This window comes from Labeo rohita, chromosome 14 (genome assembly GCF_022985175.1).
Source record: "Labeo rohita strain BAU-BD-2019 chromosome 14, IGBB_LRoh.1.0, whole genome shotgun sequence".
NCBI lineage: Eukaryota > Metazoa > Chordata > Actinopteri > Cypriniformes > Cyprinidae > Labeo > Labeo rohita.
In genome coordinates, this window is record NC_066882.1 from 21,395,363 (window position 1) to 21,423,333 (window position 27,971).

The window sequence follows — 27,971 nt, forward strand, 5'->3', positions numbered from 1 at the left end:
GTAACCTGCCTGTCTTAAAATTTTAAGTTCAGTCAACTCAAAAAAAGTTTATTCAACTTGAAATGTTAAATTATACTAAGTGACAACTTAGATATTTGAGTTGAATCAACTTAAAATTTGAAGGCAGCTGGGTTAATTACCCATCTTTTAAGTTTAGCAAACACAAACAGGGTCAAACTTAGTACAACTTAACATTTCAAGTTGACTAAACTTATTTTAGTTGACTGAACTTAAAATTTTAAGGCAGCAGGGTAACAAATTATTTTAAGCTGACTCAACAAATTGTGTTTATTTTTTACAGTGTACCAATCTGCAATATCAAGCAGTTTTGTACAGCTAAAAATAGCTGGACGCTGATGAGACCCATAAAATGTACAAATGGCCACGCCCACTCTTATAAAATAAGGTGTTGTCTCGAATCACTTTTAGAACGATTTTTTTTTTCCCAGCAGATAAACGATAAAACATTAATAGCCAGTCAGAATCCACCCTGCTTCTAAACGGCGCTGCGCGTTTATAACAGAATGATATCGTCCGTCGGTGTGGACACTATTCGTCTTAAATAAAGTTCCCCACCCCAGTAGAACAAAAAAAGCATAAAAATAGTTCTTTGTTCCTTGATGAACCATTTAACAACTAGTAGTTGGATCGTAAAATAGACCTATATGAAACATTTATTTTTAGAGTGCACCGTTTGACTGACCTGTCTATCTCACTTTTTTTTTTTTTTTTTTTTTTTTAAATCGCCGTGACATTTCACTATTGCTGAAAGAATCACTTGCAAACTTGGATACTTGCAGAGCCGGCTGAATTTCTCCAGCCTATAGGAGCGCCGACCCAGCTCTCCAGAAGGCTGGTCAGGGATTTTGCATGGATGCGCTTGAGACTGCCCGAGCCAATCACAGGCAGGCAGATGCATGTAAAATTCGCCGCTGAGTTTGAGGACTGGATTGAGCACACTGTGCTGTGGGACAGCAGGAATCAAGCATCTGGGGTCGCGCTCACATATATTAAACTGATGCGCACTAATGCGCACACTGGCACATCTGACGCGCGCCTTTGGTTACGCTTCTATCATGGTGGTACGCGTTTGAATCGAGGATTATTATTTTAGAAAGACTCCGGTTGTGAGTATAAGGGACATCCACTGCATGTGACAGTTGTTAATTTCCCCCGTGTTTGTTGCGTGAAATCATTGCTCTGCTGTTCGGACACCTCTTGCGCATTAGAAAGCTTCCGATATCGAAGTTTGTAGCTGGAATTGATTTTCGGACTCGTTTTGGAGATTTCTATCAATCGGACGGTGGTCTTGTTGTATGGATGTAGTGGCTCTGTCTGAGTCGGACCGATCCGGGGGTTCCAGACGCGCTTCCCCGAGATTCCCCAGCAGCATCACCGTCCAGCCGAGCGCATCCAGCAGCAGTCGACATGATCCTTCTGGGAATACTTCTAAATCTGTTCGTCATTAAGGGTAAGACTCTTAGAAACAGCCTCCGTGACTTATTTTGACACATTAGGGTCACACTTTAAACGACAGTGTTTATGCAGTATATTTACATGAATACGTAAGTATTTACATTGCATATTTACATAAGTTAATGAACAACGCGCATTATATGTAACTGTTTTGTAGAGCTGCCTGCAGAGGCTATTTGCTAGTATAACTATTGTGATTAATAATATTTACATATGTAATATAACGGAAAGTGATAGATATTTTTATGAATAGCTCTTTGATGGTGAACGCAAACTAAACGGGACTGTTACTATAGTAAAACCAAGGTAATATACATTTTCTAAGGGAAAAGACAGGCAGACAGATAGATAGATAGACAGACAGATATTTTTATGAATGGTTCTGGTGGTAAAAGCAAACTAAACAGGACTGTTGCTACAGTAAAACCAAGGAGGGACCAAAACCAAGATGAAAAGATAGATACATAGATAGATAGATAGATAGATAGATACTTTATTGATCCTGTGTGGAGAAATTGGGTTGCGTTAACAGCCAGACACAATGTTTAGAGTGTAGACACAATATATATAGACAGATTAGAAAAGTTATACGTTATAAACATTATTTATACAATACATAATTTATATTACAGTCAAATAGAGTGAGATAAATAAGCATAATAGATATCATAAAGCATTCTGGTTGCACACATGATGAGTATTGGATGTATTACACATTATGCATGCATTATATTGCATATGTCATGTATAGTGCATAGTACTGCATGGAGAGCATTTGTAAAAGACAGAAAAGCAGTGATTAAATTACAATTGCATGGAAACTTATTGCACAGGTGTGTTTTAGGGTGACCGCTGTGCCATGTGCTTGTGCTGAAACAATAGAAAGGGTTTCATTTTCTAGAGTGCTGTACGCTGAGCAGAACAGATGTGTCCGTCACTCCCTCAAATATCTGTGTACTTGCTTATTACGTTTAACAAACGCCGTACACTCTTAAGAACATCCCAAATAGCACCAGATTATCTTTATACATGTATTGTAACAACAGCGGAGCCTTTATGTTGGAAAACCAACATAAAGAGCTTAAAAGAGCTTAGCTATTAATATCACTTACTGTTAGATGTGTACAAAACAAAAATGACCTTTAGGAAAATCCTCTTTTAGTGTGAGATCATTCTTATGCTTTGAACAATAGGTAATTATATTCCATTCATACATACTTTTAATAATGAGTTTGTCAGCCTGTTGGTTAGTTTACAGCTCTGTGTTTATTTTCTTCACACCTTTGAATCACAAGCATAATAGTTTTAATATCTCAGACATTACAGGAGCTCTTCTGAGAATGATAATCCGCACAGGCCAGGTCTAAAAATATAATTCCGTCAACAAATAACAGTATGTTATGAGACATCTGTCACAGTCAATATTATACTAATTATGTGGTGGCAGAAACACACACACATATAAACAGAGACAGATTAGGCTGGTAAAGGGCAGCTCCGTGGTGTTCCCGTAGCACAGCAACCAACATTTGAGGGATCTGACTTTCTTTACCCACCTGGGACGACAGGGTGCAATATTGCAAGTGTCTTTGTAGCCCAAGTGGCATTCATCATCATGAGTGGTGTTTGTCGCACCCTGGTGCCACGAGAACACGCTGTAATGCGCGCGCTGATCGACAGGTTTATTTATTAGCTGTGTTAATGATTGCAGATTTGATGTGCTCGCTCGTGCTGTGTGTATCCCCGGGGGTCGGGTCGTATATCAGCCTCACGAAACGTAGAGGGACCCCCTGACGGCTATCAAGATTTCATTTCCACGTAGTATTTGCATAAAGATTCGCATGCTTGAATATGTTTTTAAGAGGCTACCTGAGGTGGAAAAGATGTGTACAAACATACCAAGTCGAAGATTGACAGCCTTCGGGCAGGTGCGCATGTGCGAACGCACGCCAGCCGTGTGCCCAGGTGTATTTGAGAAAAGGTATGCGTGCGCAACTCTGGACTTGGGCAGATTTAACTCACTTGCCAGCGACAGATGCTGACAGGTCTGGGAAAAAACATGCTTGGCATATTTGATGCTAAAAATGAGCTTGTTTTTCGGTGAAATATCTAAACATTCTCAAATTATGATACTCTGACTTGAGAAGCAAAATAAAACTCATTGTTTTCTCAAAAATGTATTAAAATGAAATGATTTTATTTTACCACATTCGACTAAAACTTACAGACTTTGTTCACACAGGGTGAAACAGCTTGAAAATTAAAAATTTTTGTAGTATTTTTAGAATTTTTGGTCCCACTTTATAATATGTGGCCTTACATTTAAATTGATCATTTGATACAATGCACTTATTGTCTACATACATGTTTTTAGATTGTACTTATTACATTACTATTAACTGGGTATGTAACAATATCAAAATCTCACGATACAATAATATCTCGTTATAAAGTCCACAATACAGTATTTATTGCGATATTTAAAAAAAAAGACAAATGAAGACTTAGAAAAAATTACATTTTTTACATTTTAAAGTTAAATTATTCTATCTAATGCACGTTGAGTTCAAAATCAAGAGCTCCAACCCATGCACTTAAGTAAGAAAAAAGTTGTACCTGAACTTTAAAGTGGACTCAACCCTATTTTTATTCGTGATATACTGTCTCAGTCTAAATTACATTCACACTGCTGTTTTAGGAAGCCAAACATATTAGAATATAATAACAGAAAAAAACAAGTGCACTGCAAAATAAATGAAAATGAATATTTAATAGGTATTTTATTTTTGCTTTACACTACAGTAGGGAAATTGCAATACTTCTTTCCTCATTTCTACACTTGAAAGAGATATTTTGAATTTGGACTGCAGTACCCATTTAAACCACTAGCTGTCAGCAATTCATACTGCACTTTTAAGCTTTTATTTTGACGGAAACAGCAGTAGAGCTTTTATTTTGACAGAAAACTCCAGTTTCAACTTCAGTTTCAGTGAAAACAGGCTTACAAAACCGGGTCTCACTACAAATCTAGAGAAATGCTGTAATCATCTGCTGTGAAAATAAAGCATAACTGGTGGCCGTTGCATCCCCAAATGCACGCTAAACTCACAGAACATGAAATAAATGAGTTCACTGTGAACGGAGCCGTTCTGAGGCGCGGAGAACACCAGATCATGAACTGATTGCCTAAACGAAGTGTGCATTTGCTTTGAAACATGCAGCGAAAACAGACTTGATGAAGGGATTAAGCCATAAAGTTTTGCTATCGCGATACCACGATATTGATAATACCGTTACATCCCTACTAATAACCCACACTTAAATCTATCCATACCACCAAACCTGTCTCTAACCTTACCCGTATCCCACCTCAATAGCAGCAAAAGTGTTTTGCAATACAGTATGAACACAATAAGTATTTATTTTTTGATGTAAGTACATAGTAATTAAGACCACTTAATAAAAATATAAAGTGGGATTGGATTTTCCCCCCACCTTGTTACACTTGTGGTGTTCCTCAGTCAAAAAGTGAGTGTTTCTACGAAAAAAATTACTTGTAAATTTTTCAGTATGCTATATTATTGCCAAATATTGGATCCAAACTTGTTTTCGTTCGATTAGCACAGGTTTTGCAATTCTTTTTGTTTTAATTGATTATAGGGCTTATTGATCTGAGCTCATGCACCTCAGTTTTTGAGTGAACACTGAAAAAATTATACACAAATAGTACTTTTTTCACTCGAGAACTTGATATCAATGAGGCCTACAACCAACTGAAAGAAAACAAGTTGACGAAAAGATCAAATCTAAGATGTGGTGATAATATGTGACCCTGGATCACAAAACCAGTCATAAGGGTCAGTTTTTTTAAAAGTGAGATTTATACATCATCTGAAAGATGAATAAATAAGCTTTCCATTGATGTATGGTTTGTTAGGACAATATTTGGCAGAGAAACAGCTGTTTGAATGTCTGCAATCTGAGGGTAAAAAAAAATCTAAATATTGAGAAAATCGCCTTTGAAGTTCTTAGCAATGCATATTACTAAACAAAAATTAAGTTTTGATATATTTACGGTAGGACATTTACAGAGTATCTACATGGAACATGATCTTTACTTAATATCCTAATGATTTTTGGCATAAAAGAAAAATGTATAATTTTGATCCATTGGATCAATAATTTTGTATTGTTGGTTATTGGTACAAGTATACCCATGCTACTTGTGACTGGTTTTGTGGTCCAGGGTCACATATAGCAAAATTATGGATTTCAAGCAATTTTTAAAAAGCTGGTCATTTTACTGGAAACACCAAATATAACACTGGACCACAAAACCAGTCTAAAGTGTAAATTTTTTAAAATTTAGATTTATACATTATCTGAAAGCTGAATAAACAAACAGGTGTTTAAAAATGTAGAATCGGAGGGTGCAAAAAATCAAAATATTGAGAAAATCACCTTTAAATTTGTCCAAATGAAGTTCTTAGAAATGCATATTACTAATCAAAAATTAAGTTTTGATATTTACAGTAGGAAATTAACAAAATATCTTCATGGAACATGATCTTTACTTAATATCCTAATGATTTTTGGGTTAAAATCGATAATTTTGACCCATACAATGTATTTTTGGCTATTGCTACAAACATACCCATGCTACTTAAGACTGGTTTTATCGTCCAGGGTCACAAATGAGTTTTTTTTAGCAAAGCACAAGTGTTAAAACAAGAACAAATATCTTCCAGTGAATTAAGTTTATTTTTCTCACCCCACTTGCAGATTTTATCTCCTGTTTAAAGTATGAACTCACTTAATTTGTATCATTTTAACACATTAAGCAATTTTGCTTCTCAAGTGAATGTATCTTCAGATGTTTGGACAAGTCAAAAAACACTGAGTATGACCATATTTTTGTTGTGTAATGATTTCTTCCTCATTTTTGCTTTTACCCAAATGAGTTTTTTCCAAAAAGCATGAGCTGCACAAGTTAAGAAATGTTTCGGGGATGCTTTAATACACACAGGTGAAGCAGGCTGTGTCAGCGCATATACTAATTGCATGGAGAGAAAAAAATATGCCATAATGGACTCAGATGCATCCCAGCCAAGGACATACCCAGGGACAGCCTAATTACACGGGCATTTTTAGCAAATCAAAGAGCAATCGTAAGAACACAGGTTCAATAAACCACACAGGACTAGTTAACAAAAAGGTAATCTTCCCTCCGGGCATGTTTTCTTCACATATGAGGGGACGTTGAGGGTCTTTTCAGGGTCGCGTGTGTGTTTTGTTGATAACCAGGATTTGGAAAGGCAAACACGGTGACGGCAGATGGTGTTGGACTCTCTCGCCTCGACTGGAAGATTCGAGCCAAGCGACAGAATCAGAAAGAGCGCTCGCGAGCATGTGTGTGCGTGAGCTCCGCTCGCGCACGGCTTTTATGATGATGTTGTAGCCAATTTTCATTAAAGGCGCTGAGCGCTGTGATTTAGCGACGAGGGCCGTCTCAGCAGCACGTCCCTGCAGTGAACTCCTTCCTCCCGGGGCTTTCGGATTGTCTTCCGTTTCTCCTCACTGTCAATCAGACGGGCCCATCCGACCCGGTTCTTTTAATATCGCCGCCATGCTTTGATGTGACGTGTCACCAATAGTGAATAGATACGGTGCTCTGACCCACATTTGACAAAACCCTCAATGCAGCAAATAGCAGTGCACACTGAAAGTCTGTTAAGCAAATACCAGCGTATTTACTGACAGAAGCATACTTAAATATAGTGCTAATGGCTTGTTTTTTTGTTTCTTGACATTTTTCATCCTTACTGAAGAACAGTCATTCACTGTTTTAAACGGTTTGTTTGTGTGCGTTTTTGCTGAGTAATTTGTCTAAATTGTCGGTTGAGGCCCTGAGATGCAGCACGCTGTAATTTAGCTGATGGATTCTTCAGTTTTGCGTGGATCGACAGAAGAGACGTTTTCTTGATATGTATCTTGATGTAGTGCTGCTCGGCTTACCACAGAGGTTCAGACCGCTGTACGCATTGATTAGTTAATCACGTTAGACCCGCAAATATCGACAGCTGGAGCCGGTTTGCTGTCGCCGGCCATAAATACGGTCACACAAGGATACTTAGATTTACAGTACGCGCTTGCGCTGTCTTTCTCCATTTCACTCACCTCTTTATTTCTTTCACTCCCATGTACAGCTGAGCTTCACTGCAGAAACTGCGTCTGTCGTTCTCTCTCAGTGTGCATGAGACTTAAAGCCTCAAGGTGTGTGTGTGTGTATGTGTGTGTGTGTCACTGTCACTTGCTAAATGTGATTTTAGTGCGCGCGCACACACATATCGTAATACCCGGCCAGCATGTGTTTGATTGCCATCAGCCTCCATACTGAGACGGTTTCCTATTGTGTGAGGCGTCTGCTGTCTGTCATTCTGTTTACTTTCTTTCTTTCTGTTTCTTTCGCACTCCATCGCTCACTTTTCAACTCCTCTGTGCACACGTCGTTCTCTGAATTGTTTCCTGTTTTCTGAAAAGGAAAGGCACAGAAAGAGATATTTTTGTAAATAGTTAATCCATAAAATGTAATTTACAATTATACATTGGCGTATTAAATGTGGGTAATTAATTAAAATTATCTCACATATTTGCTCCGAAAAGCCCCCAGATGGAGATCATTTAAAGATGTTATTGTGGCAGATGAGGAAAGCATTGAATAGGCAGAAAGTCAATATATTCTTTGTTATACATCCATATAATTGAATGTAAGTTTATCAGTGGGCGACAACAGTTCATTTTGCAATCGACTTTGTTATTGTGTCCGATATAGACTTAAGGGCCTTTCCACTCAGGATGTATTTTGGATCGATTTTTAAAATTAATTGCATATACTGTCGCTGTTTTTTAGCATCTGATGGCATGAGCTTTTTAAAACATGTCTTGGAAACGTGTTCTGTTTCATTGTGTTTTGTTTATCTGTAGTAACAGCTGGTGCTGTGCTGACTGCGAACTCACAAAAATTCTGTATTATGATTAATGTTATATTTAAATATTTTTTAAATCAATATTTTAATTATAATTAATTAGTACATTAAAACAGCCCTAGTAATTGTTGCAATTTATTGTCATTTTAGTCACATTTATATTTGTGATTCTAACGATGTAAAAGTAAATAAAGTTATGCACAAATATAACTAAATAAATATTAATCAGTGTTATTTTAGTATAATTGAGATATTATAGTTTTTTTTGTATTTTAAAATGTTTTTATATATTTGTATTTTTTTTTAAGTTTTTGTAATTTTTTATCAGGGTTTTTTTATGTCTATGTAGGGTTTTTTCAATTTTTGTTTCAGTTTTTGGAATATGAGTACATTAAGTACTAAAATAATTAAATGAAAATAAGATATTTTGCTAGCTGGACTTTAAATTTTTTTTTTAAATTTAGTTAATGTTTATTTCAAGATATTCATTATTTAATCATTTAAAATGTATTATTATTTCAAACAAATATTAATAAATAAATAAATTATTAATACATCTAAAATGAACAAATAAACTAACATTTGTTAGTTATGACGGCGTTTTAGTGCCACGTTAGATTACGAAATCAAGTCATATTTTGAGAAAAAAGTCAAAATTACGAGAATAAAGTTGAAATATTTCGTCTTTATTCTCTAAATATTTAGACTTTATTTTTTATCATTTCAACTCTATTTTCAAAATATTTCAGCTTTAATCTTGTATTGCTATGACTTTATTCTCGTAATTTTGACTTTTTTCTCAAAACATTACGACTTTATTCTCCTATTGCTGCAACTTTATTCTTATAATTTTGACTTTATTCATAAAATATTTGACTTTATTCTTATATTGTGATGATTTTATTCTTGTAATTTTTGCTTTTTTTCTCAAAATATTACGACTTTATTTTCATCATTTTGACTTTATTCATAAAATATTTTGACTTTATTCTCATATTGATACGACTTTATTTTCATCATTTTGACTTTATTCTCAAAACATTTAGACATTATTCTCAAAATATTTCATCTTTTCTCACAATTTTGACTTTTTTCCAAAATATTACTTTATTCTCATATTGCTACGACTTTATTTTCATAATTTTGACTTTATTCTCAAAACATTTAGACATTATTCTCAAAATATTTCATCTTTTCTCACAATTTTGACTTTTTTCCAAAATATTACTTTATTCTCATATTGATACGACTTTATTTTCATCATTTTGACTTTATTCTCAAAACATTTAGACTTTATTCTCAAAATATTTCAACTTTTCTCACAATTTTAACTTTTCCAAAATATTATTACTTTATTCTCATTTTGCTACGACTTTATTCTCATAATTTTGACTTTATTCATTAAATATTTTGACTTTATTCTCGTAATTTCAACTTTATTCTCAAAACATTTAGACTTTATTCTCAAAATATTTCAACTTGTCTCGCAATTTTTACTTTTTTTTTCCAAAATATTCCGACTTCATTCTCATAATTTCAACTTCATTCTCATAATTTCAACTTTATTCTCGTGATTTCAACTTTATTCTCGAAATATTTAAACTTTATTTTCATAATTATGACTTTATTCTAAAAAAATTTAGTTTATTCTCTTAATTTCAATTTTATTCTCTACTTTATTTTCGCAATTTTTACTTTTTTCTCAAAATGTAGACTTTATTGTCATATTGCTATGAATTTATTTTCATAATTTTGACTATTCTCAAAATTTCCACTTTATTTTCATATTGCTATGACTTTATTCTCATAATTTTGAATTTATTAATAAAATATTTAGACTTTTTTTCTCTGAATTTTCACTTTTTTCTCTAAATATTATGACCTTAATCTTGTAATCTTAGATTTTTTTTAATGTGGCACTAAAACGCTGTTGTAAGTAAAACAAACCAAAAAATAAATAAATAAATAAAACTGCTTTAATCATGTCTTCCTTTTCGTATGTCATTTTGTAAGTCATTTTCATGATAATAAAAATGTTAAAATACTAATAGTTAAAAGACTCTTAACAGATGGAAAACCTGTTTGAAAGCAAACATAAATTCTGCAATTCCGTTTGGTGCCACTAGAGGCGCATCAACGACACACTTCACCTTGAAGAAGAAAAATGAAAACAGTGGCAGACCAAACACCTGTCTTTAAATTCAAACTAGCGCATAACATCTCAATATTGAACTGTTTGTCAAATATGCGCGAGATCAAAGTGTGTTTACTTGTCCGTTTAACTTCGGCGGCCGCAGTAGATGGTCTTTCACGCATGGATCATCGCTCTGTGAGCTGTGGAAGGAGGTGCCATTTTGTAGTAGCGGAGTCCTAAGCCATGGCCAACGCTTAGTCTGCCGGCCACAGCCGTGGGTTCTCAATCACCACACGCTTTAAAATGAGGCCTAGCGCAATTACAGCCCCTGCCGCTGCGAAGGAAAACAGACACAAAGGGGGATGGGGGTCAGGGGGGAGAAATACAAGAAAGAGAAACACATGTCTCATGCTTCTACAGGAGTGCAAGGCTTTTTCTGTCGCTACTTAATGAAAAACAGCAAACGTAGCCATGAAATTACACAGCCCTGTCACAGTTTCCCCTCAGGTCACCCTGAGACCCGGCTGACGGCGAGGGTCTCTGGAGTTGATGACGTCTGTCAGAATTGAGGCCGAGAACGGACACAAAGCACAAAGTGTCTGTTGTCAAGGACTCGGGTTGAAACTCTTGATGTATGAAGTTGGTGAATGAAGATTTTCTGCTCGTTTAAGTTATCTGTGCTCCCGCAACAGCGAGCCGAGAAATTCCCTTCAGAGAAGAGGTCTCTTTTAAATTATTTTACACATTATTAATTCTGCCCTTGAGTGCAAGTTAAGGGACTTTGATCTTCGTTTTTACACGGTCACTGACAGAATGTTTTCTATGCGTCTAGAATGCAGATATTGTAACTGTGAGGTATTATAGCGAAACTCTACAAACTGTAAAGTGTCATCATAACCACATCCATAGGGAATCAGAATTGAGCAGAAAACTCATTCACGAAGTTCTACATATACCCTGCACTTCTTGTTGGCTTATTGAATATTTTAGGCAATATGACTGAATTCATCAAACAATTTGGACTGTAGTGACTGCATTCAGTTTATGAGTCAGTTTTGAATTGAATTGGCCACACCCCACAGGGAGTTAAATTGAAATTCTATCTATCTATCTATCTATCTATCTATCTATCTATCTATCTATCTATCTATCTATCTGTCTGTCTATCTGTCTGTCATCCATCCATCCGTCCATCATCCATCATCATCCATACATGTCTGTCATCCATCCATCCATGTCCATTCATCCATCCATCCATCCATCTATCATCTATCTATCTATCTATCTATCTATCTATCTATCTATCTATCTATCTATCTATCTATCTATCTATCTATCTGTCATCCATCCATCTTTCATCCATCCCTCTGTATATCTGTCTGTCATCCATCCATCTATCCATTATCCATCATCATCCATCCATGTCTGTCATCCATCCATCTGTCTATCTATCTATCATCCATCCATCCATCCATCCGTCTGTCATCCATTCATCCGTCCGTCCATCATCCATTCATCCATCCATCTGTCCATTCATCTATCTGTCTGTCATCCATTCATCCATCTGTCCGTCATCCATCCATCCATCTATCTATCTATCTATCTATCTATCTGTCATCCATCCATCTGTCTTTCATCCATCTATCTCATCTCCATCTATCTATCTATCTATCTATCTATCTATCTATCTATCTATCTGTCATCCATCCATCTGTCTTTCATCCATCCCTCTGTATATCTATCTATCTATCTATCATTTATCTGTCAGTTATCCATCCATCCATCCATCCATCCATCCCTCCATTTATCTATCAGGCCTGTAAACTTCAAGAATTATTTTTTTTCAAAAACAATTTCTAGTTAAAAAATGACATTCTTCCTTGAATTTTAGTTCATTTTAATTCTACTTCCATGCATACAAATTCAGATTGCAACTGTGCATCCTGTTTGCTAATGTTCCTCCAGTTCAGTTCGAATTCAGGAACTGATTGCCCTGGTGAAAAAAACAGCATATGCTGGTAGGTATGTTTTGATGCTGGTTTATGCTGGTCCTTTGCTGGTTTATGCTGGTCATGTTGCTGGTCAAGGACTAGCATAAACCAGCAAAGGACCAGCTTAAACCAGCATCCCAGCATCAAAACATACCTACCAGCATAGGCTGTTTTTTTCACCAGGGTGGGAATTTAAAAAGGAATTATCTATTAATTTGGTAATGTTGTAGGTGCTCTCAGTTGTTTTTAAGACGTTTTATGATGTTTAACTGCATTCCAATGCTAATTTTCTACTGAAATTTCATGTAGAAATTGCAGAAAAAAGCATGTAAGAAAACCAAAAAATGTGTGATTCCATCTGGGCCTACCCAACTGTGTCCAAATGCCTGTTTGCGAAGCCAAATGCTGTCTGCAAAATCAATTAGCTCACTGGTAAAACATATTGTTAATAAATACTTTGTTTATTGATTTTAAAATTAGCTTTACTCACAATCCTCCAGGGGCTGTTCCCTCTGTGGTGCCGGTGTTCCCCGGGACTGTGGACTGCATAGAGGCTGTAAAAGAATGTATTGAGGACTCGGAGTGTAAGCGCCAGTTCCGGCACCTGGAGTACTGCGTGGACGAGGAGGCGGTGGCACCTCTCAATATGGAGGGACGGCAGGCCTGCGTCGACGCCCAGAACAACCTCATGGATTATCAGAACCTGCAAGAATGCAAGTGTCAGCGAGGGTCTCGCTTGGAACAACAGTGCCTGAGCGTTTACTGGACCATCCGTTTTCCACAGGGTAAGAGGCATAAGAGAGAGTTTTTCCTTTTGTACGGTGACTGTTGTCAACAATATTATTATATTATCCAACCACCTGGATCCTAATTTTTTCTCATTAAAAAATAATGCTTGATTTAGAAATTGTTTCATGCAAAGTGAGTACTAGGGAGTCTGTGGAAAGTTAAATAAAAATAAATAAAAAAGAAAAAAAAATACTTTTAGTTTTTCAAGACTGTGAAAAGGTCTATAAAAATACATTTAAATAATCAAAAATTACATTATATATAACCAGGGCTGCACATAAGTGGTGCGCATGTGCGACCAAAATAAAAAATATGTTTTATTTTGTATAAATAAGTTCAGAACACTTATACTGACATGGTTGACAGCTCTTAATGCACAATCACCGTTTTAGAAACTGTAATACTATGTAAGATTTCTAATTGAACTAAAAGCGTAAATCTATGCTATCCGCTGCCATTTTGCAAAACTGTGACAATGCAAACTGTGGCATTTCACTCACTGACGCTCTTCAATTGGCAACCCTCCAAAATAAAAGCTGGCTGATTTTATATTTTGAAAAATTATGAAAATTCATATAAAAAAGAAGTAAATATTAACACCTTATTTTTAAGTTTACTAAAAAATAATTGCATTTTTATTTAATACTCCCTGTTTATTTAAAATATAATAGTATTATCACATTTTATTATATAAAAAATAAAGTGCAATACTATTATTAATGTTATAAAATAAAGTGCATTATTAAATACTGTGTGTGTGTGTGTGTATGTGTATATATATATATAGGTACGCTCACAGTTGTTTTTTAAATAAATTAATACTCTTATTCAGAATGTATGCATTAAATTGATCAAAAGTAACAGTAAAGATTACGTTGTTACAAAAGATTTGTATTTCATATAAATGCTGTAATGAACTTTCTGTTCATTGAAGAGTCCTATAAAAATGACAGTTTTCACAAAAAAATTAAGCATTGTTTTGAATATTGATGATAATAGTAAACGTTTCTTGAGCAGCAAATCAGCCTATTAGAATGATTTCTGAAGGATCATGGGACACTGAAGACTGGAGTAATGATGCTGAACATTCAGATTTACCAGCACAGAAATATATTACATTTTAACATTTTAAAATACATTAAAAGACAAAGTAATTTTAAACTGTAATAATATTTAATGCAGGCTTGGTGAGCATAAGAGACTTCTTCAAGAACATAACAAAAAAATCTTACCGACCCCAACTTATGTAAAAATATATATGCATATACAGAATATTTAGTTTAATATATCATATTATAGACGTTTCATGTTTTCTTAAGGCTCTCTAGAATATTCCCTGACTGAGCTTCTCATGTCCAGCAATTCCCAAGCCAGCGAATGTCACGATGAAAGGAGCAGGTTTAAAGAAAACAAATAAGAAAGTAAAAGAGGGAGTAGGTAACTCCAGAGAAAAGTCATGCATAAAGAATTCAGTTAAATCAATTTCAAAATGCCTCCCTTTGTTCTGCCGGTCATAAAGAGTGAATTCATAGATCTCAGTGGATGCCGTTTGTTATGTTCTTTCAGGACATGCCAAAACGCTTTAATGAGAGTGTTGAGTGAGCTACCAGAGGATTTAGATTTAGGCTGTAATAGCATTTAATGAGTGCTCAGTAATGTGTATGAAATGGAAAGGAGGCATAAAACCCAGTCAGACACTAAACAAACGACTGGCTCACTGACAGTGCTATCGTGATTAATCTCACCATTCCCTCATCTGTTCATTCCGCTCGGCGGGACGGACGCGAACGCGCAGGAAGCGGAATTTGCCACGTACCGTCGAGGGTGTCTGGTTCCAGAAGTTTTGCGCTCGTGTGTTTGCTCGTGAGCAAAAGAGATTACGGAGATGCCGGTGAATGACGTCCGGGGGATCGTCAAAGCGTGGCTGCAAAATTAATTGATTCCGAGTTTCGTATTCCCACCCAATATGGCTTATTAATATTAAACCTTATGAAACAGGAAGACGGGCTCCCACAGCGGCTCATCAAGAGCTGTTGTAAATGCTGACTAATCCCAGGCTTCTCCAGCAGCGAGCTCGTCATGCGTCTGAGTGCAACGCAGGGGCCACAGGGGCCAGAAGGGCCCGGCCTGATCGACAGTCTCAGAAATAAGTGCTTTTAAAACACGTCAACTGGAAATGTCAAGTGTTCTTCTGCGAGCCGCAAATGAAAACCGTCAGCGGCGGAATACGCAGGGCACGTAATTGTGATTGTAGCACACTTGATGTGGCGCCTCCGTAGATTGAAATGTGGCGTGCGAACGAGATGACAGGAGGGATTCTGCCTGTTTGCATTTGTTTGAAGAGTCTGTGTGCGTAGGTTTTGATAGCGCAAAAAAAAAATTCAGAAAACGTCCCCAAAAGAATATCACAACATGACAAAAAACTCCTTCTGGGGATGTCGACATAAAAATAACAGGCTTGTGAGATGATAAAATGTGCATTTTGGGCTTAGGCTAAGATTGTAGTAATTATAACATGGCTTTTTGAAAATATGAGTGGTGTTTGTTGACAGATGTTTACAGTATTTGCTAATCTACTGCTAAGGCATTTTAAGGGTGTTTAGGGGGTTACTAAGGTGTTTTTGGTGGTTCTAGGGCTTTGCTAGGTTTCTGTGATATTCAGATCTGAACAAATAAATGATGCAATGCAAGTTTATTTATACACTTATATTAGTGTTGCATGATATACCGGTACTAAAAAGGTATCGCGATACCCTGCTTTTAAAAACAGCAATCGAGGGATCCAGTCATAAAAACGTAATTTACTGTATAATGTGGAATATCACGGAATTTGGATATTTAAATATGAATCCTGCACGTTCTGAGCGTCTTTGTATGAATGAATGGACTCTGGAAAGTTAATGGAAAACAGATTCACAAAATTCAATGAAAATTGAACTGAATTTGATAAAAAATAATAAAACTGATTTCATAGGGCTTTAAAATGTCATTTTTGTTAAACCTTTAATAAACTGCTGTTAATTTGTGTAGGTTTCATGATTTAAATTAATTAGACATGCTTGTTACTGGCATTTATGTTCTAATTGTTAATAACAAAGATACATTTTTTCTGTTGCTCTATGCTTTTGTCGTAGTATCGGTTCAGTAGTAGTATTGAGATATTTTAGTCAGGTATCGTATCGAAGTCAAAATTTTGATATTGTACACTGTAGCACATTTCATACAAAGTGGTAAGTCATATAAGTGCTTTATGTAGTTGTTATAAAAAGAGAAAGATAAAAGACCCATTAAACATAATTTTAACACCATTTAAGAGCAAGGAAGGACCGAAAGGAATAAATAAAAGTTAAATTAAAACAAATAAGAAAAATAAAATAAATAAAAGGAAAAAAAAGTTTTCAACGAAATAAAAAAATTCTATAAATAATGAAAAATACAGAAATAATAAATAAAAGTTAAATTTAAAAATTAAAGTAAATGAAAATAATAAAATAAAATTGGATAGTCATCATAAAGAGACATTAAATAAAAGACATTTAAAACTATTTAAGAATAAAGAATAAATCTAAATAAATAAAATAATAAAATAAAATCTAAATTAAATAATAAATTAAATTTAAAAAAGTCAAAAAAGTAAAAATTAAATGAAAAAAAGCAAATAAAAAAAGGAAAGAAAATGAACGTATTAATAAAATTAATTCATTCAGTAAACTTTTTACATTCAGTAAAGTGATTTAATGAAAGCACAGGTAAACAGAATTCTTTACAAGTCCCCTGTTCAATGTAAGTGAATTATTTTATTACTATATCATTAATGTTTGCAGCACAAATAGTATAGGACAAGATGCGCACCAAAGTTTAAAGGGTGAGTTCACCCAAAAATGAAAATTCTGTCATTAATTACTCACCCTCATGTCGTTCCAAACCCGTAAGGCCTTCATTCATCTTGGGAACACAAATTAAGATATTTTTGATGACATCCAAGAGATTTCTGACCCTGCAAACGCATGTCAAAGACAATTGTTGAATAAAGTTGTTATTTTTGTTTTCGTAGCTTCATAACATTACAGTTGAACCACTGGACTATTTTAACAATGTCCTTACTACCTTTATTGGCCTTGAACGTGCCAGTTGCATTGCCTGACCCTGCAATCTACGCAGCTCTTGGATTTCATCAAAAATATCTTAATTTGTGTCCTGAAGATGAACAAAGGTCTTATGGGTTTGGAACGACATGAGGGTGAGTAATTACTAACAGAATTTTCATTTTTGGGTAATCTATCCCTTTAATACTTACAGAAAAATACAATACAAGCTTGTGTGTGTGTATGTGTGGTTTCATACTCACTTATTGTGGCATGCAGTGTCCCCAGGGTTGTGTGATACAAATAGACTGGTCTCTATTTTAACTTGTGCCTTGATCCTGACCCCTCAATCTGTGGACTGACAGTTCACCCAATGCCTATATCACAAAAACTGACATCTTATTAAAATCTGTAAGACTGTGCATCATAATTAAAGAAATACCACATGAAATTTGATAATATGCGGTGCTGTTAATTAGGCGTAATGATAAGGTAATGGTGCAGTTTGGTGAGCTTAATTAGTCTCAAACAATCTGGTGTCTTACGGTTATGTGTGTGTGTGTTTGTATTGCAGGTTATGATGACATTGAGACGTCCCCATATGAAGACATTGAACTGGAACTTGTGAGAAATAGCGAAACATCAAAACTAGCCTCAATAGTTTCAGGTACTGCAGCCACATCAGTGATACGACCAAATAAAATGTGTTTTCCTCCACAGCTGAATGCACTGTGATGATGTACGCCAGTGTATCGCTGTATGTTTGTATGTTTGTGCTTAATATGTTTTCCTTGTCTTGCAGTTGTACTTCTGCACTGAAAAAAAAGGGTGTAGGGTTTACTTTGAAACAATTTTCACCTCAGCATTTGCTTGTAACTTTCACAAATAATTACAAAGACACTAAATTAGAGGCATAGTTCATCCAAAAATGAAAATATGCTAAAAATGTACTCAACCTCAGGGCATCCAAGATGTAGATGAGTTTCTTCATCAGAACAGAATAGAACACTTGCTCATCAATGGATCATCTGCAGTCAGTGGGTGCTGTCAGAATGAGAGTCAAAACAGTTGATGAAAACATCACAATTATGTTTTATACAGGATTTGGACACCTAACTGTAAGTGTATTTTTCTCTTTCCCAGTGTCCTCTCTTCCCCTGACGGATCAGAACCAGTGTCTGAAAGCAGCTCAGGACTGTGGGTTGTACGAGAAGTGCGGTTCCCTGCGCTCTGAGTACGCGTTAGCTTGCACTAAGATCATACCTGGCACGAACCATTGTAACCGGCACAAATGTCACCGGGCCCTGCGGAGGTTCCTGGAACGAGTTCCAGAGGAGTACAGCTTCGGTGTCTTATTTTGTCCTTGTTCGGATACTCTGTGCGGAGAGAGAAGGAGAAAAACCATTGTGCCATCCTGTTCCTATGAGGAGCGAGACGGACAGCCCAACTGCCTCAATCTGGAGAGTTACTGCCTCAAAGACAACCTGTGCAGGTGAGTTGGACAGAGTAAAAATATCTGATTTGTGAATCAGTAATTTGTGAATCTGCCTTTGCCTTTTTATTCTTCAAAGAATCCTTTCCAAATGTATCACAGAGCAACACACACACAAAATTTTAAACATTGATAACAAAAACCAAATAGCATATTGAAATGATTTCTGAAGGATCATGTGACTTTTTAAGATGCGAAAATTCAGGTTTGCCATTACAGGAATACTTTTAATTTTATAATATGTAATCATTTAATTGTAAATTGTACTGATATTTCACAATATTACTGTTTTTACTGTGTTTTAAATCAAATAAATGTAGCCTTATTGAGATTAGAATAATAGGTAAGAAATTATATGCATGTACATTTGAAGTCAAAAGTTTACATACACTTGATTCTTAATACTGTATTCTTACTTGAATGATCCACAGCTGTGTTTTTGTTTAGTGATAGTTGTTCATGAGTCCCTTGTTTGTCCTGAACAGTTAAACTGCCAGCTGTTTGTCAGAAAAATCCTTTAGGTCCCACAAATTCTTTGGTTTTTCAGCATTTTTGTGTATTTAAACCCTTTACAACAATGGCTGTATGATTTTGAGGTCCATTTTTTCACACTGAGGACAACTGAGGGACTCATATGCAACTATTACAGAAGATTCAAAAGCTCAATGATGCTCCAGAAGGAAACACAATGCATTAAGAGCCAGGGGTGTACATTTATCTTATTTTGCCTAAATATCATATTTTTTTAATTTAGTACTGCTCTTCAGAAGCTACAGAAGGTACATGTTTTCCAGAAGACAAAATAAGTTAAGTTTACCCTGATCTACATTTTATGTGAAATATCTTATTCAAATCAGTACTTTAAAAAAAAAAAAACAGTAACATGCATTTTGTATGAACCCTCTTATTTTGGTAAAATAATGAACATTTTGCAGTTTCTGCAAGGTGTATGTAAACTTTTGACTTGACTATAGAATGTGCAAAAATATTTTCAGTCAAGAGATTTTTAGGATTTGTATAGAAATAAAAATAAAAGACAAACATGTTAAAACCACTTAAGAATAAATAAATACATTAAAATAATAAATTATAAATAGTATTAAAGGAGAAGTCCACTTCCAAAACAATGATTCCCATATAATGTACTCACCCCCTTGTCATCCAAGATGTTTATGTCTTTCTTTCTTCAGTTGTAAAGAAATTATGGTTTTTGAGGAAAACATTTCAGCATTTTTATCCATATAGTGGACTGATATGGTGCCCCGATTATGAACTTCCAAAATGCAGTTTAAATGCAGCTTCAAACGATCCCAAATGTGGTTGTAAATGATCCCAGTCGAAAAAGAAGGGTCTTATCTAGCATAATGCTCGGTTATTTTAATAATAATAATACAATTATATACTTTTTAATGTCAAACACTCGTCTTGTCTTACTCTGCCTGGACTGTTTTTTTCTGGTTCATGACAGTTAGAGTATGTCGAAAAACTCCCATCTCATGTTATCCCTCAACTTCAAAATTGTCCTATATCACTGTTTTACCTTTTTTGTTAAGGGTGTTTGATCTTCTTTTCATGTTCACTTTGCAAAGACTGGGTCGGTACTTCTGCAGCGATGTAGGATGATTTTGAAATGATTTTTGACGTTGAGGGAGAAAATACGATTGGAGTTTTTCGACATACCCTGTCTTGAGCCAGAATACACAGAGTTCATGGAGAGAAAGGCAAGATGAGCGTTTGAGATTAAAAAGTATTTAAATTTTATTTTTTTAAGTAAATAACCGATCATTTTGCTAGATAAGACCCTTCTTTCTTGGCTGGGATCGTTTACAACTGCATTTGGGATCGTTTGAAGCCGCATTTAAACTGCTTTTTGGAAGTTCAAAATCGGGGCACCATATCAGTCCATTATATGGAAAAAAATCCTGAAATGTTTTCCTCAAAAAACATAATTTCTTTACGACTGAAGAAAGAAAGACATGAACATCTTGGATGACAAGGGGGTGAGTACATTATATGTGAATCTTTGTTTTGGAAGTGGACTTCTCCTTTAAAAAAATATATATATTTAGTTTCATAGCCGAAACTGAGCTGGGACACATAACAAGAACCCTTATTAAAAACCATGATGTAAAGATCTGCTGAATCAATATTTTAAAATCGGTTGTTTGAAATTAACTGTTTGAAAGAACCAATTTGTGTAACTGATTGTGACATATTACAATCTCATCAGTTGTTTTACCCTTTATTCAAACTAACCTCGGCTTTGATAACAGCACAGCATGATCATTTCCACCTTTCTTCTTGAAATACAAGACTTCCCTTTTATCTTCCTCTAGAAACAGATGTCTCTGGCAGTAATGCTTATCTAAGCATCATTAATAGCACAGAACATGCTGAGCTGGATGGAAGAAAGGACAACAGGTCGCATATTATACGATTAGACACACGGTGTATTTAAACAAGAATAAAAATGAGAAATGTTTGGAGAATGCACACTATCCTTCAGCATGGACACATTTAGTCAGTGTAAGGCGTTTTCTCAGAAGAGGCAGTTCATTAAAAATTTGATATTAAATTACAAAATAAATATTACAAAATTTAAAAATAGCATTATATATAAAAAATTCAAATGATAGATTAAACTACTAAATTGCTAATAATTAAAAAACTAAAGATGATTTTTGTGTTGTTGTTAACAACCAAAACTATATAAAATTGCTGAAATAAAGCTGAAATAAAATATCTAAATATTAAATGAAATGCTAAAACTTAAACTAGACGCATAAAACAAAAACTAGAAAGGTTAGGCAACTATCTGAAATGAAATACACTAGTCAAAAGTTGTTGTTGTTTTTTTTTTTAAATAAGTCTTTTCTGCTCACCAAGCCTGCATTTATTTGATCCAAAGTACAGGAAAAACTGTAATATTTTGAATTATTTTTAATATTTAAAAGAACTGTTTTATATTTTAATATATTTGAAAATGTAATTTATTCCTGTGATTTCAAAGCTGAATTTTTAGCATCATTACTCCAGTCGCATGATCCTTCACAAATCATTCTAATATTCTGATTTGCTGCTCAAAAAACATTTATTGTTTTTATTATGTTGAAAACAGCTGAGTAGGTTTTTTCAGGTTTCTTTGATGAATAGAAGTTTCAGAAGTACAGCATTTATCTGAAATAGAAATCTTTTGTACATTATATACAATAAATATTTCTTGAACAGCAAATCAGCATATTAGAATGATTTCTAAAGGATCATGTGACACTGAAGACTGGAGTATTGATGCTGAAAATAAGCTTGGAAATAACAGGAATAAATTACATTTTAAAATATATTCAAATAGAAAACAGGTATTTTAAATGGTAAAAAATATTTTAAAATTGTACTGTTTTTACTGTACTTCGGATCAAAATAAATGCAGGCTTGGTGAGCAGAAGAGACTTCTTCAAAAACGATTAAAAATCAAAAAAACACTTAATATACAAATATAAAAAATAAAATAAAAAAAATAAAAAAGCTAATTCAATATATGAATAAATACTGTAATAACACATAAATAAAAATAAAATAAAACTTTTATGCTGTCCCACAGTAGCACCAACAGATACATTTTTTCAATTTTAAATGTGTGTTATTGTTTAAAAAATAGTGGCTTTACGAGCAAGCAGGAGCCACGGTAAACCAGTTGCATCAGCAGATTAATGACAGTTCATGCAACTGGTAAACAACTAACCCAATACAGTTATCACCCAGTAAATCAGTTACGACTATAAGCCAAACATTACATCACCTAATTCACATTCATGAACAACACTGATAAGGTTTATAATGCACTCCCCTCACTTTTCAAACGTGCACAGTACACAGAACAAAAGCACAAATCAGTAAAAATCTGATTTGAGCGTCTGATCATGCATTCTGTGTATAAATGTCCTCTGTCAGAATTTGACATACATTTATGTTCTAATCATCCTGTGTCCGTATTCAAATTTGTCTGGTCTGTCAGGTCAAGACTGGCTGATTTCCAGCAGAACTGTCAGCCGTCTTCCCTCTCTCCCTCCGGCTGTCTCCGGGAAAGTGGAGCCGTGTGCCTCAAGGCCTACGCTGGGCTCATCGGTGAGAAACCACCTCAGACGACCTTGAAAAAAATGGACGCAAGCTTAATGAAGAGTACAAAACGCACAAATCGATACGTCACTGCGCAGTCTGTACTTAAATAATATTAAATTTTTAATGACGAGCACTTCTGCGTCCTGCTGGAGTGAGTTCACTGAAATAAGAAACGGTATCGGGAATGATTGGTCAAAGCGGCTTGGGTTCAACTTCATGTCGTGGGTTTGCTTTAACACAGTGTGCCACTTATATTGAATTAGCAGGACAACCTGAGGCAACATAATTAAACCGGAGGGGGGCGGATAGACTACACTGGTTGGAGATTCTCCCAGATGGGCTTCGGGCTAATTGGCATGGGATCTTTTCCTCTGGCTGTCTCTCATCCCATCTTTCCCCTTTTTCTCCCTCTCTCCGCAGGTACCATCATGACACCAAACTACGTGAGTAACAGCAGTACAGAGGTGTCGCAGTGGTGTAATTGCGAAGGCAGCGGGAATCAGTGGCAGGACTGCCTGCGTATCCTGCACATGTTCAACAGCAACACCTGCCTGCGTGAGTATCCCAAAATATCATTTACAGATCATTTTAATGTTTGCGAAAAAGATTGTAAATATGGAACTGTTTCATACAGACCCCATGAAATGGTTTGACACTTTTCTTTTGTGATGACATTTTTCTAACTGAAACATCTGTTCAAACTCTGCGTTAATTTCCGTACTAATTCAGCAAGGATGCATTAAATTGATCAAAGGTGATAGTAAAGACATTTAAAATGTGAACTACATTATAAACAGCTGTTTTAAAGAAGTTCACTTCCAGAACAACAATTCACAAATACTTTACTCACCCCCTTGTCATCCAAGATGTTCGTGTCTTTCTGTCTTCAATTGTAACGAAATTATGTTTTTTGAGGAAAACATTTCAGAATTTTTCTCCATATGATGGACTTCATTGGTGCTCCGATTTTGAACTTCCAAAATGTAGTTTAAATGCAGTTTCAAAGGGCTCTAAACGATCTCAGCCGAGGAAGAAGGGTCTTATCTAGCGAAACGATCTGTCATTTTTTTCGGAAAATAAAAAATTGTATACTTTTTAAGCACAAAAGCTCGTTTAGAACAGGCTCTGGGATGCGCGTTCACATAGTATTGAATCACGTCGGAAGGTCACGTGGACTACAGACCCAGCGAATGCACAAAGACTAGGAAAGTGCAAGTAAGTCAAATGCTGTTTACAAACAAAAAGGTACAACGATGTCGGACGATTCTGAAGTTGTAGGAGAAAATAACATGGAGTTTTTCGACATATTCTACCTTTTGGAGCGGGAGTACACAGATGATGAACTTGTGGTGATTCGAAGACGTGATTCGTAGTTGTGATTAGAAGTTCGGATCATTTTACCGAATCGGACCTTTGAGTCTCGTTCAACAAAATGAACAAATCTTTTTTCATATCATTTCGTTCATTTTAGCAAAATCAGCATCACGTGACAGCCCCATAAGATGAACGAACAACTCGAAAAACCCGAAGACTAGAAACAGGTGAACTAAATCTAGTACAGAACCTATAGGATGTTGCGCATGCGCGACTGAACGAATCACTCTCCGAGACGACTTGTTCTTGACGAGTCACATTAAAGATTCATTCAAAATGAACGCTCCCAGAGCCTGTGCTACACAAGCTTTTGAGCTTAAAAAGTACACAAATTTGTATTTTTTGAAAACAATGACTGATCATTTCACTAGATAAGACCCTTCTTCCTCGGTTGGGATCGTTTAGAATCTTTTGAAGCTGCATTTAAACTACACTTTGAAAGTTCAAATTTGGGGCATCAGTGAAGTCCATTATATGGAGAAAAATCCTGAAATGTTTTCCTCAAATACCATAATTTCTTTACAACTGAAGACAGAAAGACATGAACATCTTAGATGAAAAGGGGGTGAGTAAATTATTTGTAAATTGTTGTTCTGGAAATGGAGTTCTCCTTTAACATTGATGATAATCAGAAATGTTCAGCAAGTCAGCATATTAGAATGATTTCTGAAGGTTCATGTGACACTAAAGACTGGAGTAATGATGATGAAAATTCATCTTTGTGTCACAAGAATAATATATCCAAATAAAGAACAGTTATTTTACATTGTAATAGTGTTACATGGTATTAGAGTTTTTACTGTATTTTGGATAATGCATGCAGCCTTGGTGAGCATAAAAGATTTCTTTAAAGATCTCAACACTGCTTAAACTTTGATATCTGTTTCTCTGCAATCAAGATTTCAGTATGAACTGAAGCATTTCTTATCAAATTCAACAAAATGATCTGAGCTATGCTATGCACAGTCATTTCTGTAGGCCCCTGCACAGAAGATGATATCAATATTTTTGGTCCATTTTATCAGATGATTGTAAATGTTAAATGTGGATATGTGCTTATAGAGATAGTTCCCCCAAAAATGAAAATTCTGGTATTAATTACTCACCCTCATGTTGTTTCAAACCCGTAAGACATTGTGTTTATTTTCAGAACACAAATTAAGATATTTTTGATGAAATCTGAGAGCTTTCTGACCCTGCACAGACAACACAGACATAGACATATGTGACCCTGGACCACAAAACCAGTCATAAGGGTCAATTTTTCAAAATTGAGATTTAAACATCATCTAAAAGCTGAATAAATAAGTTTTCAATTGATGGTTGGTTTGTTAGGATAGGACAATATTTGGCCGAGATACAACTATTTGAATATATAGAATCTGAGAGTGCAGAAAAATAAAAATATTGAGTAAATCGCCTTTAAAGTTGTCCAAATGAAGTTCTTAGCAGTGCATATTACTAATCAAATATTAAGTTTTAATATATTTACAGTAGGAATTTTACTAAGTATCTTCATGGAACATGATCTTCACTTTATTTCCTAGTGATTTTTGTCATAAAAGAAAAATCAATAATTTTAAACCATACAGTGTATTTTTGGCCACTGCTACAAATATAATCCAGCGACTTAAGACTGGTTTTGTGGTCCAGGGTCACATATGTTAAAATAGTCCATGTAACTTCAGTGGTTCAACCATAATTTTATGAAGCTATGAGAATACAAAAATAACTTCATTCAACAATTTCTTCTCGTCTCTGTCAGTCTTCAACGTATGTTCAGAAGAGTACCACAGTGTAGGGTTGCTCTCGACTAAAGATTTTTCTGGTCGACTAGTAGTCGTTCATTTTAAGCATTAGTCGAGTATTAATCACGTTTAATAATAAACCATACAAATCATAATAATGAGCCTATAGTTGCCTACATAGCCTAATAAGTGCTCAACCGCATGCATAAAAAGTTTGCCACAGCGCATCGGCAGATATAATAATTATAAATGTGTCTGGGAAAAACAGTAGACTGCACGTCGTGGACTTGCATCCCAGAGCCTGTGCTACACAAGCTTTTGTGATTAAAAAGTATTAAAAAAATATATTTTTCGAAAAAACTTACCGATCGTTTCGCTAGATAAGACCCTTCTTCCTCGGCTGGGATCGTTAGAGCCCTTTGAAGCTGCATTTAAACTTCATTTTGGAAGTTCAAAATCGGGGCACCAATGAAGTCCATTATATGGAGAAAAATCCTGAAATGCTTTCCTCAAAAACCATAATTTCTTCATGACTGAAAACAGAAAGACATGAACATCTTGGATGATAGGGGGTAAGTAAATTATTTGTAAATTGTTGTTCTAGAAGTGGAACAGAACAACAATTCAAGTCTGAATTGTTCTCCTTTAATTTGTGTTCTGTTAATGAACAAAGGTCTTACGGCTTTAGAACAACATGAGGGTGAGTAATTAATGACAGAATTTTCATTTTTGGGTAAACTATCCTCTCTATATTTTATCAACTTTTAGATAAGCATAACAGACATGAACTCAAACCCACAAAACTCTAATTTTAGAGATTTCTAAATTGTTCTAAAATGTTTTATACTTTAGGTCATTATCCTTTCTTATCTTCCAAAAAGGACTGTCAAATAAACAAAATCAAAAACTCACAATTTCTTTTCCTTACAGGTAACGCCATTGATAACATGGGAAGCTCCACCCCTCGTCCCGTAGAAGGCACGCCCCTTCCTCCACCTCGCCCCTCGCCTCAGGTCCAGCGTGATGATCTGAACATCAACCTGCTGCCTGAACCCAATGCAGTGAGTAGTGAACACATTTCCCAAAACACCACCCAATCAAACAGCTCCAGCTGCAATGCTATCTCAACATAATTCACCATTTATAAAGCTCCGCCCACACGTTTGAGCTCCATATATTCACAATAAACCTGATTCTCATTCTTATCGTAGCTTTGTGGTTAATTCTGGCCTTTGATACATGAGATTTGCAAAAACGACGGCCCAACAAACCCGCAGTCCTTGCGCTTTGAGCATACTGATGGATCCGAGAAGTGAACTGAAACGTTTATGTGAGGCTGATCGTGTCACTGCAGAAACACACTGTCACACGCCGTCGGCCTGCAGCCGCTACAGTAAGCACAAAAACGCTTGTTCAGAAAACCCACCTTCTGCATTTAATTTGATTTTCAGTGTACGTCGTAGGATGCTTCCAAATGGTCCTTGTTAATTTACTGTATTGATTTAACTGTGGTGCATATATTTGGGAACAAGAGTAGTGAATGCGAGTTTTTGTTATTCTGTCTCTTTAGCATCTTTAAAAGAGACCTTAGATCAATAGGCCATGATTCTTTTAATTAAAGGTCTGACCTTTGACCCCTATGCACATGACCTTGTTAAAATGTCCTATTTGGTCTTTATCTTACTTTAAAATGGTAATTTCACGGATGTGTTCACTTGGTTTTCGTCCGTACACATAGATGGTAAACAAATGCCACATGTACCTAAAGGGATCAGTGTGG

General features: G+C 35.4%; 1 protein-coding gene across 1 annotated transcript in view; it reads left to right on the top strand.

Annotated features, from left to right (window-relative positions):
• The first annotated feature begins 878 nt into the window (after positions 1 to 878).
• Positions 879 to 27,971, top strand: part of gfra3 (GDNF family receptor alpha 3) — a 33,762-nt gene continuing 6,669 nt past the window's right edge. Inside the window, exons 1-7 of the mRNA XM_051127229.1 lie at positions 879 to 1,471; positions 13,088 to 13,372; positions 18,036 to 18,128; positions 18,605 to 18,953; positions 22,966 to 23,075; positions 23,490 to 23,624; positions 27,122 to 27,252. Coding sequence (XP_050983186.1) covers positions 1,429 to 1,471; positions 13,088 to 13,372; positions 18,036 to 18,128; positions 18,605 to 18,953; positions 22,966 to 23,075; positions 23,490 to 23,624; positions 27,122 to 27,252 — 1,146 coding nt within the window. The 5' untranslated portion in view covers positions 879 to 1,428. The remainder of the gene's footprint in view (positions 1,472 to 13,087; positions 13,373 to 18,035; positions 18,129 to 18,604; positions 18,954 to 22,965; positions 23,076 to 23,489; positions 23,625 to 27,121; positions 27,253 to 27,971) is intronic.